The sequence below is a fragment of the Chanodichthys erythropterus genome, chromosome 4 (assembly GCF_024489055.1).
Source record: "Chanodichthys erythropterus isolate Z2021 chromosome 4, ASM2448905v1, whole genome shotgun sequence".
NCBI classification, from domain to species: Eukaryota; Metazoa; Chordata; class Actinopteri; order Cypriniformes; family Xenocyprididae; genus Chanodichthys; species Chanodichthys erythropterus.
In genome coordinates this window covers 11,675,863-11,694,081 of record NC_090224.1, presented here as the reverse complement: position 1 = coordinate 11,694,081, position 18,219 = coordinate 11,675,863, and the positions used below count along the sequence as shown (strand labels likewise).

At 38.3% G+C, this 18,219-nt stretch overlaps 1 protein-coding gene across 3 annotated transcripts in view; it reads left to right on the top strand.

Annotated features, from left to right (window-relative positions):
- Window positions 1-18,219, top strand: part of hmcn1 (hemicentin 1) — a 91,514-nt gene that overhangs the window by 18,397 nt on the left and 54,898 nt on the right. For all 3 annotated transcript variants that reach the window (XM_067384101.1, XM_067384099.1, XM_067384102.1), the window contains exons 3-11: window positions 2,191-2,349; window positions 2,503-2,625; window positions 3,831-4,002; window positions 4,100-4,206; window positions 6,131-6,251; window positions 7,062-7,325; window positions 7,444-7,588; window positions 8,087-8,208; window positions 11,883-12,152. In XM_067384101.1, the coding sequence (XP_067240202.1) occupies window positions 2,191-2,349; window positions 2,503-2,625; window positions 3,831-4,002; window positions 4,100-4,206; window positions 6,131-6,251; window positions 7,062-7,325; window positions 7,444-7,588; window positions 8,087-8,208; window positions 11,883-12,152 (1,483 nt within the window). The remainder of the gene's footprint in view (window positions 1-2,190; window positions 2,350-2,502; window positions 2,626-3,830; window positions 4,003-4,099; window positions 4,207-6,130; window positions 6,252-7,061; window positions 7,326-7,443; window positions 7,589-8,086; window positions 8,209-11,882; window positions 12,153-18,219) is intronic.

The following is an 18,219-nucleotide window of genomic DNA, read 5'->3' as shown; positions in this document are numbered from 1 at the left end:
GTTTATTTTATCCATGTCAGTTTGAAGGAAGGCACGTATCTGGCAGAACTCTTGGAAGTCATCCATTTGGGTCCAAGATTGTGCTCCACATTTCATTCCAATGTCAACATCAGTTGCAGGCATGACTCCCATGACAAGCTTTACAGCATGCCGTACATTTCTACTTTCATGATTAGGCCAAATCTACTTGCTGTCTGACCTGCCTGTTGCCCTTTTCCAACTTGTTGCAATTAAGATGAATATCTGCCTTTGAGGAATCTGAATGTTCCATCGACAGAACACATTGACTGTGTGCTCATATTTATTTTAATTTATTTTGATTTAGGTGTGCAGCACTTTTTACAATACACATTGTTTCAAAGCAGTTTGACAGAAAAGAGAAGATAAAGAAGATAAAAGGAAAAGCAAAGAAAAATAGCCTTATATTGACCAAGCCAAGCGTAAGAGGAAATACCATAGCTCAAACAGATGAGCATGGTTCTAGCAACATCAAGGTCTTGGGTTTGATACCCAGGGAATGTAAGAACTGACCAAATATAGTTTAAGTTGCTTTAAATGAATGCCAGAATGCATGAATGGAAAGAGTGGCAAGGAAAAATTAGGATGTCTACATAGATGAGGAAGAAACCTCTGCCTCCAAATGACAACATATGCCATTTACAGCAATATTAAGGAAATTGACAGATAGATAATTGAAATAGCTAACTAAATATACAATGTATTAATCATAAGTTCCAATTGATTGTGCCAGAAATGGGTAAGGGATGCTGAACGATTTATAGGTGGAGTAAAAACAGAGTTATGGGAAATTTACATCATAGTCTTAGTGACGGATAATAATAATTTGTTGCAAAATCTTCTATCTGAAGCTAAAGTGTTAAACGTTTTGCCTTTTTGTTTTTTGAATATATATATATATATATATATATATATATATATACACACTTGTAACATATGGTAGTAAGCCAACACAGAAAACACCAGAATTTAGTCTAAATCGTCTTTAATCCAACAACAGAAATACGTAGGAGAATCTCAGGAGAAACGCTTTCCACACATAATGTTAACAATCACCGACAAAGAACTGAACAAAACAAGGAGTACTTATACACAGAGATAACAAGGTAACTAACTAGACGACAAGTGAAAGTAATTATTAACTCATGAGAAACCAAGGAGACTAACAAGGGTGAGAAGAATATTAAACTGAAAGGATATACAGGACCTAAAACTCATGAACAAAAACACAATGGCTGCATCCGAAAATTGGAAAATGCTGCCTTTGGAGGACACATTTCAAGGAAGGAAGGCATCAAGGCATGTCTGAATCAAAGTTAGCTTCACTTCCTGTCTCTTCCTGAGATACCTTCATCTGATCAATGTTTGAAGGCAGCATGTATCCTTGACAGCCTTTGATATCCCACAATCCTGTGCATTCCATTCTGTGATAGTTGAGTTAGAAAAATAAAGAGGGCATCCGAAAGTTGCGTTTGCTGGTCAGTTTGTATGTAAATGTACGTTTTTGACCAACATTTTCCACTTTTCTAGCGAGAAATTACTACTGTAGTAATTAAATAGTAAATTGTTTAGTTCTCACCAAAGCTTGTGCTATTTTGCTATAGATCATTAAACTGTTATGCTGCCTCAGAACAGAAGTCTGTCTGAAATCATTTTTGTGAGGTACCTTCGTGCACAAATGCTGCCTTACATTACATTAAGGCATTACATTACATTGCCTGATAAGTCAGCTGCCTAGGTTTTCGGATGCAGCTGAAATATTTATATTTATATTTCAAATAAATTCTGTTATTTTGAACCTTCTATTCATCAGAGAATCCTGAAAAAAATTATCATGGTTTCCTGAAAAATATTAAACAGTAAAACTGTTTTCAATATTGATAATAATAAGAAATTATTAGAATGATTTCTGAAGGAAAATCATTCTGGATCATGGAGTAATGGCTGCTATGTTAAACTGAAATAATATTAAACAATATTACTGTTTTTACTGTATTTTGGTCAAATAAATTCAGGCTTGGTGAGTATAAGAGACTCATGCTCTCTAGAAAAAAATCAAGCTTCATGTCTTTTAGTATTAGAGAAAAGAAATGAAATAAAAGACAGTTCTTTGTGTGTGTGTTTCAAATAATTAATGTTGATTTAATGACAAATAATTATGCATAATTTCAGGGAGGTGGAGATTGTCCAGAGATGAGCATTGGAGCAATCAAGATTGCCCTTGAAATCTCCCTACCAGGGTCCTACATTTATGTGTTTACAGATGCCCGATCAAAAGACTACAAGTTGACCCATGAAGTTCTTCAGCTCATTCAGCAGAAACAGTCACAGGTCAAATCATTCTCTTGATTTTCAGCTTCAATTTAGTAGAATTACTAAAAGATCTTGCCTGTTTTGTTCTGTAAATTCTATATGACATTTTTATCGTTTGTAAGTCATTTTGGATGAAAGCATCTGCTAAATAATCATTGTGCATGTGGGCAGGTGGTGTTTGTGTTGACTGGTGACTGTGATGACCGATCGCATATCGGCTATAAGGTGTATGAGGAGATCGCCTCAACCAGCTCAGGACAAGTATTCCATCTCGACAAGAAACAAGTCAATGAGGTAAGACTACTTGGAGCTATTTACAGTACCCAAAGAATATCAGTTTGCTATTTCTTTGTGTTTCAGGCAATAACACACTGCTGCTATTGTATATTTACTAGGAGTGATGATGAAAGCTGGTTTTGTTACCAGCCCAGATATTTATTTACGAGACTACACCACCCCATACAGTATATGACGATAACCTGAAGCGAACAAATTATTAGAAAGATTAGAAAAGATAATAGAGGTGCTTGAGGTCCAGTGAGACGGCATGCTTATGGATGAAGGCTTTACTTCTTTTGAGCATGGTAACATGAACATAAGTCCAGGATACTGTTTTATAGCTCTCTGAAAACCAAGGATTTATAAGAGTTTGCTCTTTTTTGATGTTCCAAAAAATTCCTATCAATCTTATGCGGTCAAGCTGGTGATGCTCCAGAATTTTTACATTAGAACACAAACTGAAATATTTGAGGAGACATAAAAGACTTTATTTGGAGTTATAATTCCAAAAGCACAGCTTCTCAAAATGTACTGTCATATTATTGCTATTGATTTGTTCAGTTTCACTGTCCTTAAGTTTAACCTTTGCTATGCTTGATGTTTCTATTCTTGAAAATTTCTGATTATATTTCATCAACATTCTGCTTGTTCAGATTTCAAGATCTCAAGATTTATGCAACCCATTTTTTCTATGGAATTTATATATATATATCTTTCATTCAGACCTCCTGTTAAGGGGATCTTGTTTCTATATCCTTTTTTCCATAGTTCCAGAACCCTGCCAGATAATCATAGGGCCTGTTTACACCGGTCACTTCATACGTTTTCTCTGATCAAATAGCTATCCGATCATGTAAAGACCAGGTCTAAATGCCTTCCAAAACGCATTTGAGATGGATTTAAATTCAATCACTCAAACCACTTCAGGAGGTGGTCTGGGACGCATCCAGTCAAAACTGAACAAGTCTAAATGCATTTGGTTGTTGAAACCACATATGTAAATTTTACTCCTCCCAAAAATGCTAAAAAATACACGTATGAGAGCGTTACAGGCTAAATAACATGTAGTATAAATCAGATAGATATCCGATCAGTAAAAACATATGAAGTGATCAGGTGTAAACAGGCCCATAGAGATTATAATAAATTTTATAGCCATCCATAGACTTCATCAAACCATCAAGACTTACTCATTTGTTTTTTTAATCTTTTTGCTGCAGGTGTTGAAATGGGTAGAGGAGGCAGTGCAGTCCTCTAAGGTTCACTTGCTCTCGACTGATCACCAAAATGGGCTTGCTAACACCTGGCAGATCCCCTATGACCCTAGCCTGAAGGAAGTGACTGTTGCCTTAAGCGGCCCTGCACCGAATATTGAAATCCGAAATTCTCAGGGTAAGGAGAACATCTTTGTCCTCTGTCTGTCTACAGTCTTCCCAGAACCAACATAATGTAAAGTGATGTAGAACTGAAGCATGAACTTTGCTCCTAGGAAAACTTATCGGGATGAAGGAAGGTCTGTCTGAGCTCCTTCACATCCCAAACTCTGCCAAAGTCGTCAACCTCAAAGACCCAGCGCCAGGAATGTGGACCATAAAGGTGATGAACTAGTTTATCTCAGACTAAGATGCACATACACATTTGACAGGTCTTTTGTGTCAGTGTAGATGATTTAACTGTAATTGGTGGCTTTCCAGAAAGGTAAAGTTATTGCTTTAGTCTGTTTTATCTCTGTTTAAGAACAAGTTGCAGATAGATGGATAGGTACTGAAGGCCAAGGTTGTGTGGTGAAGTCATTTATGTCGTTGCTCTGCTCATGTTGTGGAATCTGGTGTATGATTAGCCCACTGTGTAGGGGATTGCTTCAGGGTACACAAAGTCCCAAAGGGTCAGTTTAAGGAAATGACAACATTTTTGCCTGATTGATTTGTGTGCCCTGTAGCTCGTGTACAAGCGGTATGGTTGTTCTTTAAATTTGGAGAGCCTGATGATTTATGTGCTGAGGAATATAAAGAGAGAACATGTCATCCTCAATTTACTTTAGTGCTGAAGAGAGGGGTGAGATCTTCGTCTGGCATGATGCGTGCAGAATCCACCCTATATCTGTTAGTTTATTTCCTTCTTATGCCCGACATCTTCTCCTTCCTTCCTTTGTGTGAATCTTAGTATGTGTGCTTGACATTGTCTGAAAATTCAGCTGAAATTGTCTCTCTTAGACTATGATCTGTCCGATGACAAACAGGTTTGGTTCAGCTATGCTCAGATAAAATGAAATGTGAAAAAATATATATTGTTTACTCTACCATTCAAAAGTTTGAGGTCGTACAATTTTTTTTTAAAGCTGTGTTTATTTGATTTAAAAAAAAAACTAAAATAAAACCCAATCCTGTATGTAAAGCAAAACGTATGTTTTTTTTTATATGGACAGTAACTTTAAAGCATTGCTATGTTCAGAGTAGGATAGGTTTGTTACCACTTGTCACCTGAGTTTATTTATACTTTGGCTATTTAAATCGTTCTGTTGCATGTAAAAAAAAAAAAAAAAAAAACTATGGCCAAAGATTCCTTTTCCATATCTTCTTTTCCATATCTTCTCAATCTTTCTGTCTTTATTAAACCTTTTGTATCATTTAATACTCTCCTGACCTGTATTTATAAACATAAATGCTCAGGCAACCAGAGAGAAGTCTCAAGAACATGAGCTGAAATAATAATAAAAAAAACTTCTTGTATTTATTTTCCCCAGAACAACTTTAATTAATGTGTTTAAATAATGTGAATGTTTTATCTGAATGCATGCATGAGTGTTCCCATGTTTTGGTGGCATCTGATGGGGTTTTCTGCATCAGGGTTGTTTTAGGTTGGATTAGTGAATGTGGCCCGAATTTCTCTTGGCAGGGCTAATTCATGGCGGGCTTTAAAAACTCAGGATGAATGGATATAATTTAATTTTAATCTTCTGTAAATTGCTCTGCGAAGACCTTCCCTTAAATCTCTTGAATGCCCCTTTATCCCCATATCCCCTCTTTCCTCCACATCTCTCAGAGGAATCCTTCAGGATCTTCTCCTCATCATTCTTGGCGTCATATCATGCAGTGCTTCATGGCCCATGGTAATTCTTTAGGATGGTTGTAATTTCAAAAGAATGCAAGCAGAGGATGGGTTGCCATGGCTCGCCCTGGAGCAGTGAGCTGCAGACAACATGAACCGTATGCCAGACCCTCAGCACCAAAACAGTCATAAAGGGCAGCACGAAACAGCAGGGATCATGTTTAAATGACTCGGACTGCTCCATCTGCCAAAAGTGAAGGAAGAAAGAAAGAGAGTCATTCTTAATGTTGGAGAATTTCAAGCGTGCTGTATCTTTGGATCTTGAGGCGACTGTCAACATAAATTAGTTTTGTTGTGCTTCTTCCACATGACAAACCGATTATTTCATTGCAATTGAATGCTATTATCTTAACGAATACAAAAATCATTTCTATTTGTTTTTTTCTTTGCGGTGTTGTTAATTTGGCCTCAGACGTCCAGTGAGGGCAGACACTCAGTCCGTATATCAGGCCTCAGCACCATCGATTTCCGAGCAGGCTTTTCCCGAAAACAAACGTTGGATTTCAAAATGACATCGAGCAGGCCAGTCCAAGGTGAGTTAGTGTTTGAAAGTGTTTGAAGTCATAGAAAATACATTACATTTCAAAAGTTTGGGGTCAGTAAAATGTTTTAATATTCGTGAAATAACTCTCTTGGCTTACCAAGGCTGTATTTGTTTGATCAATAATACAGTAATACCGATCAACAGCCATTGAGGCTCCAGTTCCCATAGAAACCTGAGACTTATGACTGCACATGCGTATTGGCTCAACTAGCCTAAAAATAATAAGCTTTTTTTTACACCATTTGAGCATAAGAACAGTTAATTTCAGATTTTGTTACTAATTTGAAATATATTATTTAATTTTGAGTTCGCCTAGCAGTTTTTGAGATTTCAGGATTCCCCCATTCAAATAGATAGGACTTGGTCTTGATGCCCAAAATAGCTGCCCGGAGATGTTGCAAATATGGCCGCTGAGTGAACAGACTTTACTTGTAAGGGACTTTGATGTCACATTATTCTTTAGAAATCATTCTAACATGCTGATTTGGTGCTCAAGAAACATTTCTTCTTTTTATCATTGTTGAAAACAGTTGTTCTTAATATTTTTCAGGATTTTCAGGATTTTTTTTTTTTACAGAATTTATTAGAAATGGAATATTTTGTAACATTATAAAAGTCTTTACTTCAATTTAATGCGACCTCCTTGCTGCATATAGATTATTGATTTCTTTAAAAAATGTTTCAGTTTGGACCACACACACTGCTTTATGAGGTCAACATAGTGGCTGTGTACTCAAGCATTTAAAACATGTTTTGGTTAACCTTTCTAACCTCTCTGCTCTTTCACACACATTCAAAGGAATCCCCACCTTCATTCTGCTAAACACCACTGGTCTTTCCCCTCCTGCTCGTGCTGACCGCCTGGAACTCTTGAGCATCACTGGTGATGTAATGAAGACGCTGCCCATCCGCTACTTCCCCGAGCGACGCCCTTATGGCATTTGGAACATCACAGACTTTGTTCCACCCAAAGAGGCCTTCTTCCTGCGAGTCACTGGCTATGACCGTGATGGCTTCCTCTTCCAGAGAGTGTCCAGTGTCTCCTACTCCAGCATTGTGCCAGGTCAGATTTGTGTAGACAGATCCCATCACAAGATATTCAGTCTATGTTTCATGTTGGTAGTTGCTCTTATATTTAACTGTCTGTGTTACTAGTGTGTTTTTTTTTCTTCATTTTTTAGATGCGCCCAAAGTAAGCATGCCGACTCATACTCCAGGTTACTACTTGCAGAAGGGGGCTATTACATGTTCTGTGGATAGCCTGATCCCCTATACCTTGCGTTTCACTAGGGAGGGACTGCGCCTAGGTGTGGACCAACTCTTCAGGTACTGCTAATTAATGCTAGATGTGTAGTTGACATGTTGAGCAATGGGACATGCTCTACTGTTCAAAATTTTAGATGTTTTTTAAAGAAGTCTTTTATGCTTTTATTTCAAAATCAAAAATACAGTAAAAACAATCATGTGAAATATTATTACATTTTAAAATATATGATTTCTATCTTAATACATTTTGAAGTGTAATTCATTCCTGTAACGGCAAAGCTGAATTATCATTACTCCAATATTCAGTGTCTTATGATCCTTCAGATCTAAATTACTGCATTATAAGTGTAGAAAATGGCCTTCAAATTATAGTGTTGAAGTCCCAGTGAGCTTTATAGTTACTTGGTTATTAGGTCACTTAGCAGGCTCTTTCAATCATGTGCTCAAGGGCCCAGTGCTGATAGTCTAATCATTTAAATCTTTGTAATTTGTGTCTTTGGGTGTTTATTTAGGAAGGGATTGATTTTATATGGCTCTACATTTTCATCATCTTTTTAGGGAGTCTGCTAATGCATCATGGGGAATTGCTCAGGTGTCACTGAAGGACGAAGGCTTTTATGAGTGCATCGCCATCAGCAGTGCCGGAACAGGACGGGCTCAAACCTTCCTTGATGTTTCTGGTTAGAATGTCACCTTTCATTTTTAACTACATTATAGTCTGTTCTTATCAGGAACATTAACAAGCATGATGAGGTATACACTATAACAACGTCAACCATGAATGAGTTCTATCATTTAGTGTTTGCAAAGATTCAGGGAGATGCCCACCATTAGGAGAGTACTGAAGCATGCTGCCTTTGCTAAACTCTGTGCATGACTGAACGGTCAGGCTTTTCAACCTTATACACTTGTGCATAATAGATAACATATGGGGAATACATATGAGGAAAATTATTAAGATGTCCCACATCTGACATGCCTAGAAACTCTTTCACATATTTTCTTATGAGTCCACTAACATGTGTGTGAGTTCAATTCACCCAATCCCAATGTGATTGACTCTGATAGAAGCATCGTTCCAAAAATCTGCCCTCATTTCACCCAAAGCGGAGCCCTGGATTCCTCAGATGAAATGGCCCATTATAATCTTCGGTTTACTTCATGCTCTATGTAACAGACATATGTTTCCCATGAACAATCTCATGCATGTGAGTGAGCAGTTATGTGTTTAGGGAATTATTTTTGCAATTCAGTTTAGTGATGCTAGTGGCAAAAAAATGACACAATTTCAGCTTTAATTTTTTTTTTGAAAAAGTTATTTGCACACTATCAGTAAAGATTAATATACATTTAAACTCTTAAAGATTAGTTAACTTTAAAATGAAAATTACCCCATGATTTACTCACCCTCATGCCATCCTAGGTGTATATGACTTTCTTCTTTCAGACAAATACAATCAGAGTTATATTAAAGGATTAGTTCACTTTCAAATGAAAATTACCCCAAGCTTTACTCACCCTCAAGCCATCCTAGGTGTATATGACTTTCTTGTTTCTGACAAAGACAATCTGAGAAATATTAATAAATATCCTGACGCATTCATGCTTTATAATGGCAGTAATGCGCTACCAAACGAGTATGAGCTGAAGAAAGTGTCTCCATCCACATGCATCCATCATAAACATATTCCACGCGGCTCCGGGGGGTTAATAAAGGCCTGAAGTGCATTGTGTAAGAAAAATATGCATATTTAACACGTTATAAAGTTAAATAACTAGCTTCCACCAGACCGCCTTTTGTATTCAACTTATGTCTCTCTCAGTTCAAAATGCTTATGCTATGTCTTACGCTTTCCGTCTTCAACTTACAAAATGTGTGCACTGCCATTATAAAGTTTGGGAGCATCAGGGTGATTATTAACATAACTCCGATTGTATTTGTCTGAAAGAAGAAAGTCATATACACCTAGGATGGCTTGAGGGTGAGTAAATCATGGGGTAATTTTCATTTTAAAGTGAACAAATCTTTTAACAAATCTAAATTTGTGTCTGTTTACAGTATACAATCCTTTGCTCAAGATATGAGCTGTGTATCAAAACCTAATGAGCTGCCTACCTAGACAGCATTTTTGGGTATCATAGACACATGCAAATGCGACTCTTAAGGTCTATTGATTGTTCGATACAAAACTGCGTGCAATAAATGTTTTAATTTGAATGAACGACTGTATCTGTTCTGTTCCAATGCAAACATTAAAGGGTTAGTTCATCAAAAAATGACATTTCTGTCATTAATTACTCACACCCGTAAGACCTTCGTTCATCTTCGGAACACAAATAAGATATTTTTGATGAAATCCAAGGTTATCTGATCCACACATAGGCAGCAACGTCATTGCACTTTTTGACGTCAAGAAAGGTAGTTAAAAAAGGTGGATAAAATAGTCAACATGACTGCAGTGGTTGAACCTTAATGTTATAAAGTGATGAAATACTTTTTGTGCACAAAAACAAAACAAAAACAACGACTTTATTCAACAATTTGAACTGTTGTCATACATAGTGAATGCAGTGCAGGCTTCCTTGTTTACATCTGAACGCCAACACAGTATTGACCGAAGCTGAACACGTGAGCAGCACGACACATGCATGTGAAGCTGGATCCGGCCAATAATGAGCCGGCATTTGGACATAAACAAGGAAGCCTGCTTTGAGTTCACTACGGATGACAACGGTTCAAATTGTTGAATAAAGTCAGTATTTTTGTTTTGTTTTTGCACAAACAAAGTATTCTCGTCGCTTCATAACATTAAGGTTCAATCACTGTAGTCACATTGACTATTTTAACCATGTATTTAACTACCTTTCTGGACATCAAAAGATGCAATGACGTTGCTGCCTATGTGTGGATCAGATACCCTCGAATTACATCAAAAATATCTTAATTTGTGTTCCGAAGATGAACGAAGTTCTTACTGGTGTGGAACTGCATGAGGGTGAGTAATAAATGACATTATTTTCATTTTTGGGTGAACTAACCCTTTAAAAAGCTGTCAGTGCAGTGGGGTTTTTTTTTACAGAGAGGTGATCTAATCTCTTTTCCATCACACTGCGAAGAACAGTGGCCAACCAATAAGATTTACGCTTTTGGTCACATGCCCAGAGCCTCTGCTGTTACATTACTTCATAACTATGACATGGTGGCACTTATGAACAGTCTATTTTGTTAAGCAACCATGAAGCAGAGGAAGAATTCAGAACTAGTTCTCTTGTCGCTGTACATTTGCATTTGCTGTTGTTTGATAAACACCATAGTGATTACAGAAATCTGAATGGCTGTTTGAAAACATGTAAATACTGGATTCCTTTATTATCTGTGACAAGTGGGTGTCAAAAACAGAAAGCTGTGTAGCGCTTTGTGTACCGGGCTAACCGGGTATTTCAGCTTTTCCATAAGTGTCACCTACTGTCAGAGAGTGAATTTGCATTTTCATTCAGCTCATCTGCCATTTTTTCAGACCAATCATATTCGAAAACCGGACTGAATTTCACTCTTAAAATGCAATTCACTAGATTTTTTGAGACACAGCTGATGTCCTCATGTCACTGCAATCAGATTTTGTACTGGGAAGACGGATTAGATTTATTTTATTACTGTTCATTTCAATACAAGAGATATATTTCAATGTCTGGTTTTGTGTTGAACAAGGACTGCAAAAATAAACAGAACTGTGTCCTCATGGCATTGTGGTGTTGGAAAACTGACACCACACTGTCCCCGAGGGTGCTTACACAAACTCCTTGCACAAATAGCTTTACTTCCTGTCTTCCAACTCCTCTCTGCTGTCTTGGCTTTATGGTGAGAAACACCCAGGGTTACTGTGGAATCTGGGAATCTGACATTCCCTTTCACCTGGAATGGTCACCTAGAAGTCATGTTTTTCTTATAGGTTCATTGTTGAACAAAAGTTTATCAAGACAGACATCTTTTCCCGGTCCCATTTTCTGAGCTGTTTCCCCGACTGTGCTGTTGCTGGGCCAGTGACACGATTAGCAGGAGTGACAGAAAAAACCTCCCTTATGAAATTGATGTGTCTTCCTGTATAAATTCCCCACTTATGCCCTAATCCACATATCTGTCAACACCCTCCCCATTTCCTTTTGCCTTTCAGACTCATTGCACAAACTGTCAGATCTGCAGAGTTCACAGACATCCAAAGACCTTATGAGAACTCAGAGAGATCTAGAAAATAATTTGTGAATGTGAATGGATTCAAATCAGGCTGTTGAATTCAGGATTTTTGCTCCAGGATAAAGAAGTTTATAATTACATGACTCATTTGTGTCTGTGCAGAGCCTCCTCCTGCTATCACGGTGCCCTCCAATGCGACAGCATATCCTGGTGCAAATGTCGTTCTGACATGCCTGGTCACCAGCACAGTGCGCTTTAACCTGACTTGGCAGCGAGGGGACGTGGATGCCAGATTGGACCATCGCATTCGTATCACCGCCAACCTGTCCTTGGAAATCCAGCGAGTCACTCCTGATGATGTCGGCTGGTACACCTGCATTGCAGCCAATGAGGGTGGAGTCTCTGCTTCCCGTGTGTACCTCAGTGTGCAAGGTAAGTGTGTTAAAAAGCCACAAAAGATTGATCTTTACAATAGTTTTACCACGGTTAAGAAGTAAGGCTTGGTCATGTGCATAGGAACAGTGAAATAGGGAAGGAGCATATTATAAACCTTACTAGCTTGGCTCATGAATATTAATTAGGTGATGAAACTTTCACTAGGCATAAGAAGAACAGCTTACTTCTTGCATATTTGTTCTGCCAATGCAATTATATAATGAAATTTTTGCTCATTTTTACTTCAATTCCAGTTGTTATTATTGACCCAAAGGTCAGCAATTTAAGATTTTCTTGCATACATGCATAGAAAAAGCAATGCCCACAGGGCTTTTGGCAGTTCACTCTCCTGCTTCTCTCTAACACAAGATCTGTTTTCACTGCATCCCTTCTGTAATATTTCATTGCAATATTTTATAGCACTTGTGAAAGTGATTTATGCCAGGCTTGCTCATTGTTTGCGATCCTGCAGTTTCCATTGAAACAGGCTCTGTGCCCCTTTCTTATACAGAATTAAGAAGACTTCCTCTGACAGTATACAACGCCGGCTAATCACTTTGATTTTGTTGGGAAAATAGCCATTTTGTACAAAAGAAAAATTACAAATGAGATCACAAATGAAAACAGAATTGGGTTTTTTAACAGAACAGAACAGGGCTGTAGTGTAATTGGTCGTTCACACAGAACACATTTTTGCATTCCGCTGTGCTGCTTTTCCATTGTTTTTCTATGTAATCATACTCTAGATTGACAAGTCTTTTGCAGCGTCTTGCACATGACAGCATTCTAAATACTCAATTAAAAAAAGTTTAACGTTTAAAAAATATCTTTGGACATAAGATTGCACTGCACTGCATCTTTTGAATGCAAAAATGTATTCTGTCTGATTGGCCTCTAAGGCCAATTTTACACGTTTACACTAGTGCGTTTTTGTTTTAAAACAGTGTTTTAAAATGATACTCATCTACACAGGCGTTTCCACAGCATTTCAGAAACAATCTCCATCTACACTATACGGCCAGAAACACATCACATGACTGTTCATGCACACTGGGTATGCGCGTACAAGTGTAAACAGTTGCCTCTTGTGCATGTAGGCAGCTGCAATATTTAAAAAAATGCTGAGTTGAACTGCTCAATGGCTGCTAAAAATTACAACAAAGCCAGCAAAGATTGCAGTTCAGTCTCCATGTTATTATTTAAATTATTACTAAATATTGATTATTTAGTCGTCAAGGATACGCAGAGCGAATGTGGGCAGCCACACCATCATTTTCAAAAATCTCCGTTGTTGGTCCGTTTATACTGAAACACAATCCCGGCGTTTTTGAACTAAAATCGGGTCTGCAGCGTTTTCGAAAGTCTCCCTTTTTGAGGTTCGAAAACACTGATTTAGTGTAATTGACAGGCATAAACCTAGCAAAACTTGCGCGTTTTAAAACAAAAACGCACTAGTGTAAACGGGGCCTAAAAGAACGCCACGTAACACCCAACCAAAGATAAACATGAAAAAAGACTTTGTTCGGTTGAGCTTCTAAGAGGTCATGAATTATTTGTCCGCACTGAACTTTAGTGTTGCATATCACTTACAGAATCAAGGCTTGTTTTCTGTTTCTCAAACTGAGGCAATTTTTTTATTAGTCATGCTCTGTTGTAATTAATTAGAAAAAGCTGTTTTGATTTGAAAGTATGTGGTTTGGAGGTACTATTGATGGATAGATTTGACTTGAGATTGTCTTTTATGATGAATAAATGTGTCAAGCCCCTGAGGGCCCCAGCAGGGCCGGGTTTGAGTTTTATTAGCAGGAGAGCGGGAGTGACATTAACTGTATAATTTTACCTCATTGTTGAGTGATGAGTCTCTTAGTTTTCCACAACATTCTTTCCCTAGACCTGAGGAACGGGTTTTCCCTGCATCCCACTTTAATTCTCTTTGGCTCTGTCTCGGTTTCTGCCCTGTCTCTGTCTCCCTCTCTCTGTTTCTGTCTCTTTCTAGGTTTCTTTTTCTGCCTCTTTGTCTTTATCTCTCAAAATTCAATATTGAATTTTCAAATAGTGAAAAATACTTTGCTTTGCCAAAGCATTTTTTACATGGAATACACGTTTACATACATATGGTGTGTATATGTATGTAAACGTGTATTCCATGTAAAAAATGCTTTTTAAAGAAATAAAAAAAAAAGTGAATAATTTTTTGTGTTATCTATAGAAATATTTCCGTTTCTCTTATTCTGCTTGTCCCTGTCTCATTCCTTCTCTAGCAGTCTCTGCTTCCTTTTCCCTTACCTTCTATTTTTGTTCTGCCGCTACACTTTAAGCCACTTCGTAGTTTTTTGTGTGCCAGTATTTAGCATTTTAAACAGCTGTCACTGTTGGACTGACACAGTGCATGTGTCTCTGTGTGTGTGTGTGTGTGTAATCACCACCTGCTGGGATTCCTGTGCTGTCCTAGTCATTAGGGGCCCTTTGAAGTGGGACTGCTGACATAGTGATACCTGGCCAGTCTACAGAGTCATCTTCCCTAATCCTTTACACAACATTACTTTGACCTGCACTGTCCACACATGCCGTTTACAGCCCCAGTCAGATGTACATCTCTGTGTTTAGAGGGTCCAGAGCCTGAAAGAATATTTAGCCATTCAAATATTGGGTATTCCAACTACTTTTGCTATTTAGGTTGCCATAAAGGATGAAGTTACAATGTGAAAATTTTGCAGTTAATGTATAAAGACTGAAGGGTGAAAATATTTTGATATTTTGTTATTTACTGCAGTTACACTATACTTAAGTGTGTTTTAAGTGTCCAGATACACTGTGCCGCCACAGAATTTGCATACTAAAAATGTGTTTTAATCAACGTACAGTACTAGACCTGTAGGCATTCAGTTTGCAGAAACATTGTAACTGTTTGAATTAGAGTAGCCTCAGGAAAAGAAGTGTAGATGAGGAGGTGTTAGTGAGGCTTAGCGTCAGTGAGTTGTTAAAAGTGGGCCTTTAAGCAGACCAAGTCTATTAGAGTACAATTTAGTGAGTAAGACTTGGGATAATTACAGCTTTACTACTAGACACAAAGTGAAGCAATGCTTTAACTGCCTGAGCATGAAACACACAACGGCTCTCCTTACACAACACTCTTTTTGTCTGCCAGGTCTCGTTTAGGGTCCACTTTAATCATCACAAAGTATGGTTCTGGAAATTACGTCACTCATTCCAGTCAAGCATTCCATTTGAAATACAGTAGAAGACCTGGAAAGCCCTGTTACAATTGAGTATGTTAGCCATATTACTGACACTCAGGCACTTAAGCAGTGATTTGCTCTCTTTACACGACAACGATGCACTAAAAACAGAAAAGTTTTTCCTTTGCAGTTTAGCGTACAAACGACAACATTGTCAAATTGATCCCCGTTCACACGGATACGCAAAAATGACTAAAAACATTGCATTATACATGCCAGGCCAGTAGTTGGCGATGTCACTTTGTAAAGAAACACTACACACTTATGAACACATAATACTCATGGACATGACATCACCATTTTCACAAATTTGCGTTCTTGTAGTTTACACAGAGGCGATAACAGTATCATTCTTAAAAACTTAAAAACCTATTTTTAAAAGTTTGTTTTCAGGCTTCTAAAACACCTTTGTCATGTAAATGAATGACCAAAACACAAAAAATGTTTTTTGTGTAAACACTCCCTAAGAGGTCTCATTATAGCTAAGATACTTGATATTCTAAGGCAGCATTGCATGTGTTCTTCACAGAGAAGACAATACCAGAGTGCAGTGTGTCAACATCATTGGAAAAATAAATTCAAGGTAGAAGACAAGGTGATAGATAGGTTGATTGTATATAATCATAGCTATTTGATTTAAAAGTTTGGGGTTAGTAAGAATTTTTAATGTTTTTGAAAGTGTCATAAAAAATATGTTCTTTTTGCCATATTGCAGCATTATCTTAGCAACATGCTAACGCCAGACTCTATTTAAATCAATTATAAGTCGAGTCTCCCCTGTGCTATTTGAATGAGATGCAGAGTTGCTGTCTATTGTAGAGTATTCTAAGGGGCCATTTATAAGACACCATTTTAAAAACTTAAAATGCGATAGGGTCGTTCATTTACACGACAACAGTGTTTTGGTGGCCTGAAAACGCAAACTTTTGAAAACGGGTTTCAAAGTGCAAGTTTTTGAAAACGGTCTCTGTGTAAACAACAAAAACGCCAAACTCGGATGGGGATCGTATAAATGGGGATCGATTTGACAATGGTGTCATCTGTACGCAGAAAACTCAAAGGAAAAACTTATCTGTTTTAACCATATTGTTGTTGTGTAAACGTACCCTAAATCAAATCACTTATGCGGTTCCACTTCAGTTCCATTCCACTTATGCCGTTTCATTTCAGTTAGCTAGGTTTTGGAACAGAGCTATGATGTGTATTTCCTGTCTCTGCCAATGATGTCACACATCCTGCTCTGTTGGCATATGGGACAGGCAGAGGCTGGAGGTCAGAGAACAGTGGAGACACACATCAGATTGGCTTCAACAGTGAGAAAACACTCTCATTCAGCAGGGGCTGCACATCATGAATTGATCAAGAGCATGCCTCAACTTCAGCAGCTCAGAGAATCTGGAACCAATAATCCCATTTTAGTGTTTCTGTAAAAAAGTAGAAGGAATGATAGGAGAATTGCTGTAAAATGTGTTTGGCTGGCTTCAGAATCATATCATGGGTGTAAAGCAGGTCATTTTTAAAAGGGTACTGTGGAGACCACATGTGAACATTACTTTTACCCCTTTTCCACCAAGGCTGTTTGAGTGCTGGTTCGGAGCCAGAGCCTAGTTTCAAATCAGTTCTTTGTCTTTCGACACACAAAGCACCAGCTCCGAACCAGGAAAAGTGGTTCGTAAGTAGCACCAAAACGTTGCTGGGCTAGAAGTAAGAACCGCTTGCATCAGGGGTTGGGGGCAGGGTTACCGTGACCAACAAGACACCTGTGACCGCCATTTTTGAAATAGCAGCTAATCGAGCTAATAGCAGCTCGATTGTAATCTCCGTCTATATACAAATTACGGCGAGCGGTGTTTGGATGCCGATGTAGGTTCGCAAAGCCATGAGCATCAACCGTAGTGAAACATCCGCGATTGTTGATGGAAGACTTGTTCGAGATGCATCGGAGCAGCGCGGACTGATACGACAGGTGCCGTGGATCCGCGGGAGCGTTTGTAGAGCATACGACTCCTTGTACTTTTATCGTTCTTGCAGAGCTTTGATGTCATGCACCGATCACTATGCAAGAAGCCAATGCATCTCAAACGAGCCTGGTGTATTTGTGTTTGGTGCTGCGGTGCTAACTTTGCTGTGAAATATGAGACGTATACAGTGACGTAAGACCTGGCTCTGTGTTGGCTCTCTAGCCCGTGGAAAGGCAAACCGGTTCTTAGAAGGCTCGTCAGTTGAACCAACTCCGAACTGGCACTAGCACTAGCTCTGAACTAGCACCCGGTTCGTGCTGGTGGAAAGGGGGTATTAGATGCAGTTATGTTCTTTACAGACTCATCTATGTTGGCAATTGTGGCCTAATGGTTAGAGATTCCGACTTGTAACCTGAAGGTCACGGGTTCGAGTCTCAGTACTTGCAGGAAATATAGGTGGGGGAGTGAATGAACAGTTCCACTCTCATTACCCACAACTAAGGAGCCTTTGAGCAAGGCACCTAACCCCCAATCTCTCCCTGGGTGCCACAGCAACAATGGCTGCCCACTGCTCTGGGGTGTGTTCAATACTCACTGCTGTATGTGTGCACTTGGATGGGTGAAATGCAGAGCACAAATTCAGAGTATGGGACACCATACTTGGCTACACGCCACGTTACTTTCACTTTCATCTGTATTGTTAATATTATTATGACTAAATATTTTTTGAAGAATGCAATTATTTTCATTATGGGCTATATATCTGTAAAACTCTAAATATATCTGTTCACAACGATTTTAGATAGAGCTAAAGGATACTGATTTTTTACAAATGTTTTTCCACCTGGTAAAATATTTTAGAGC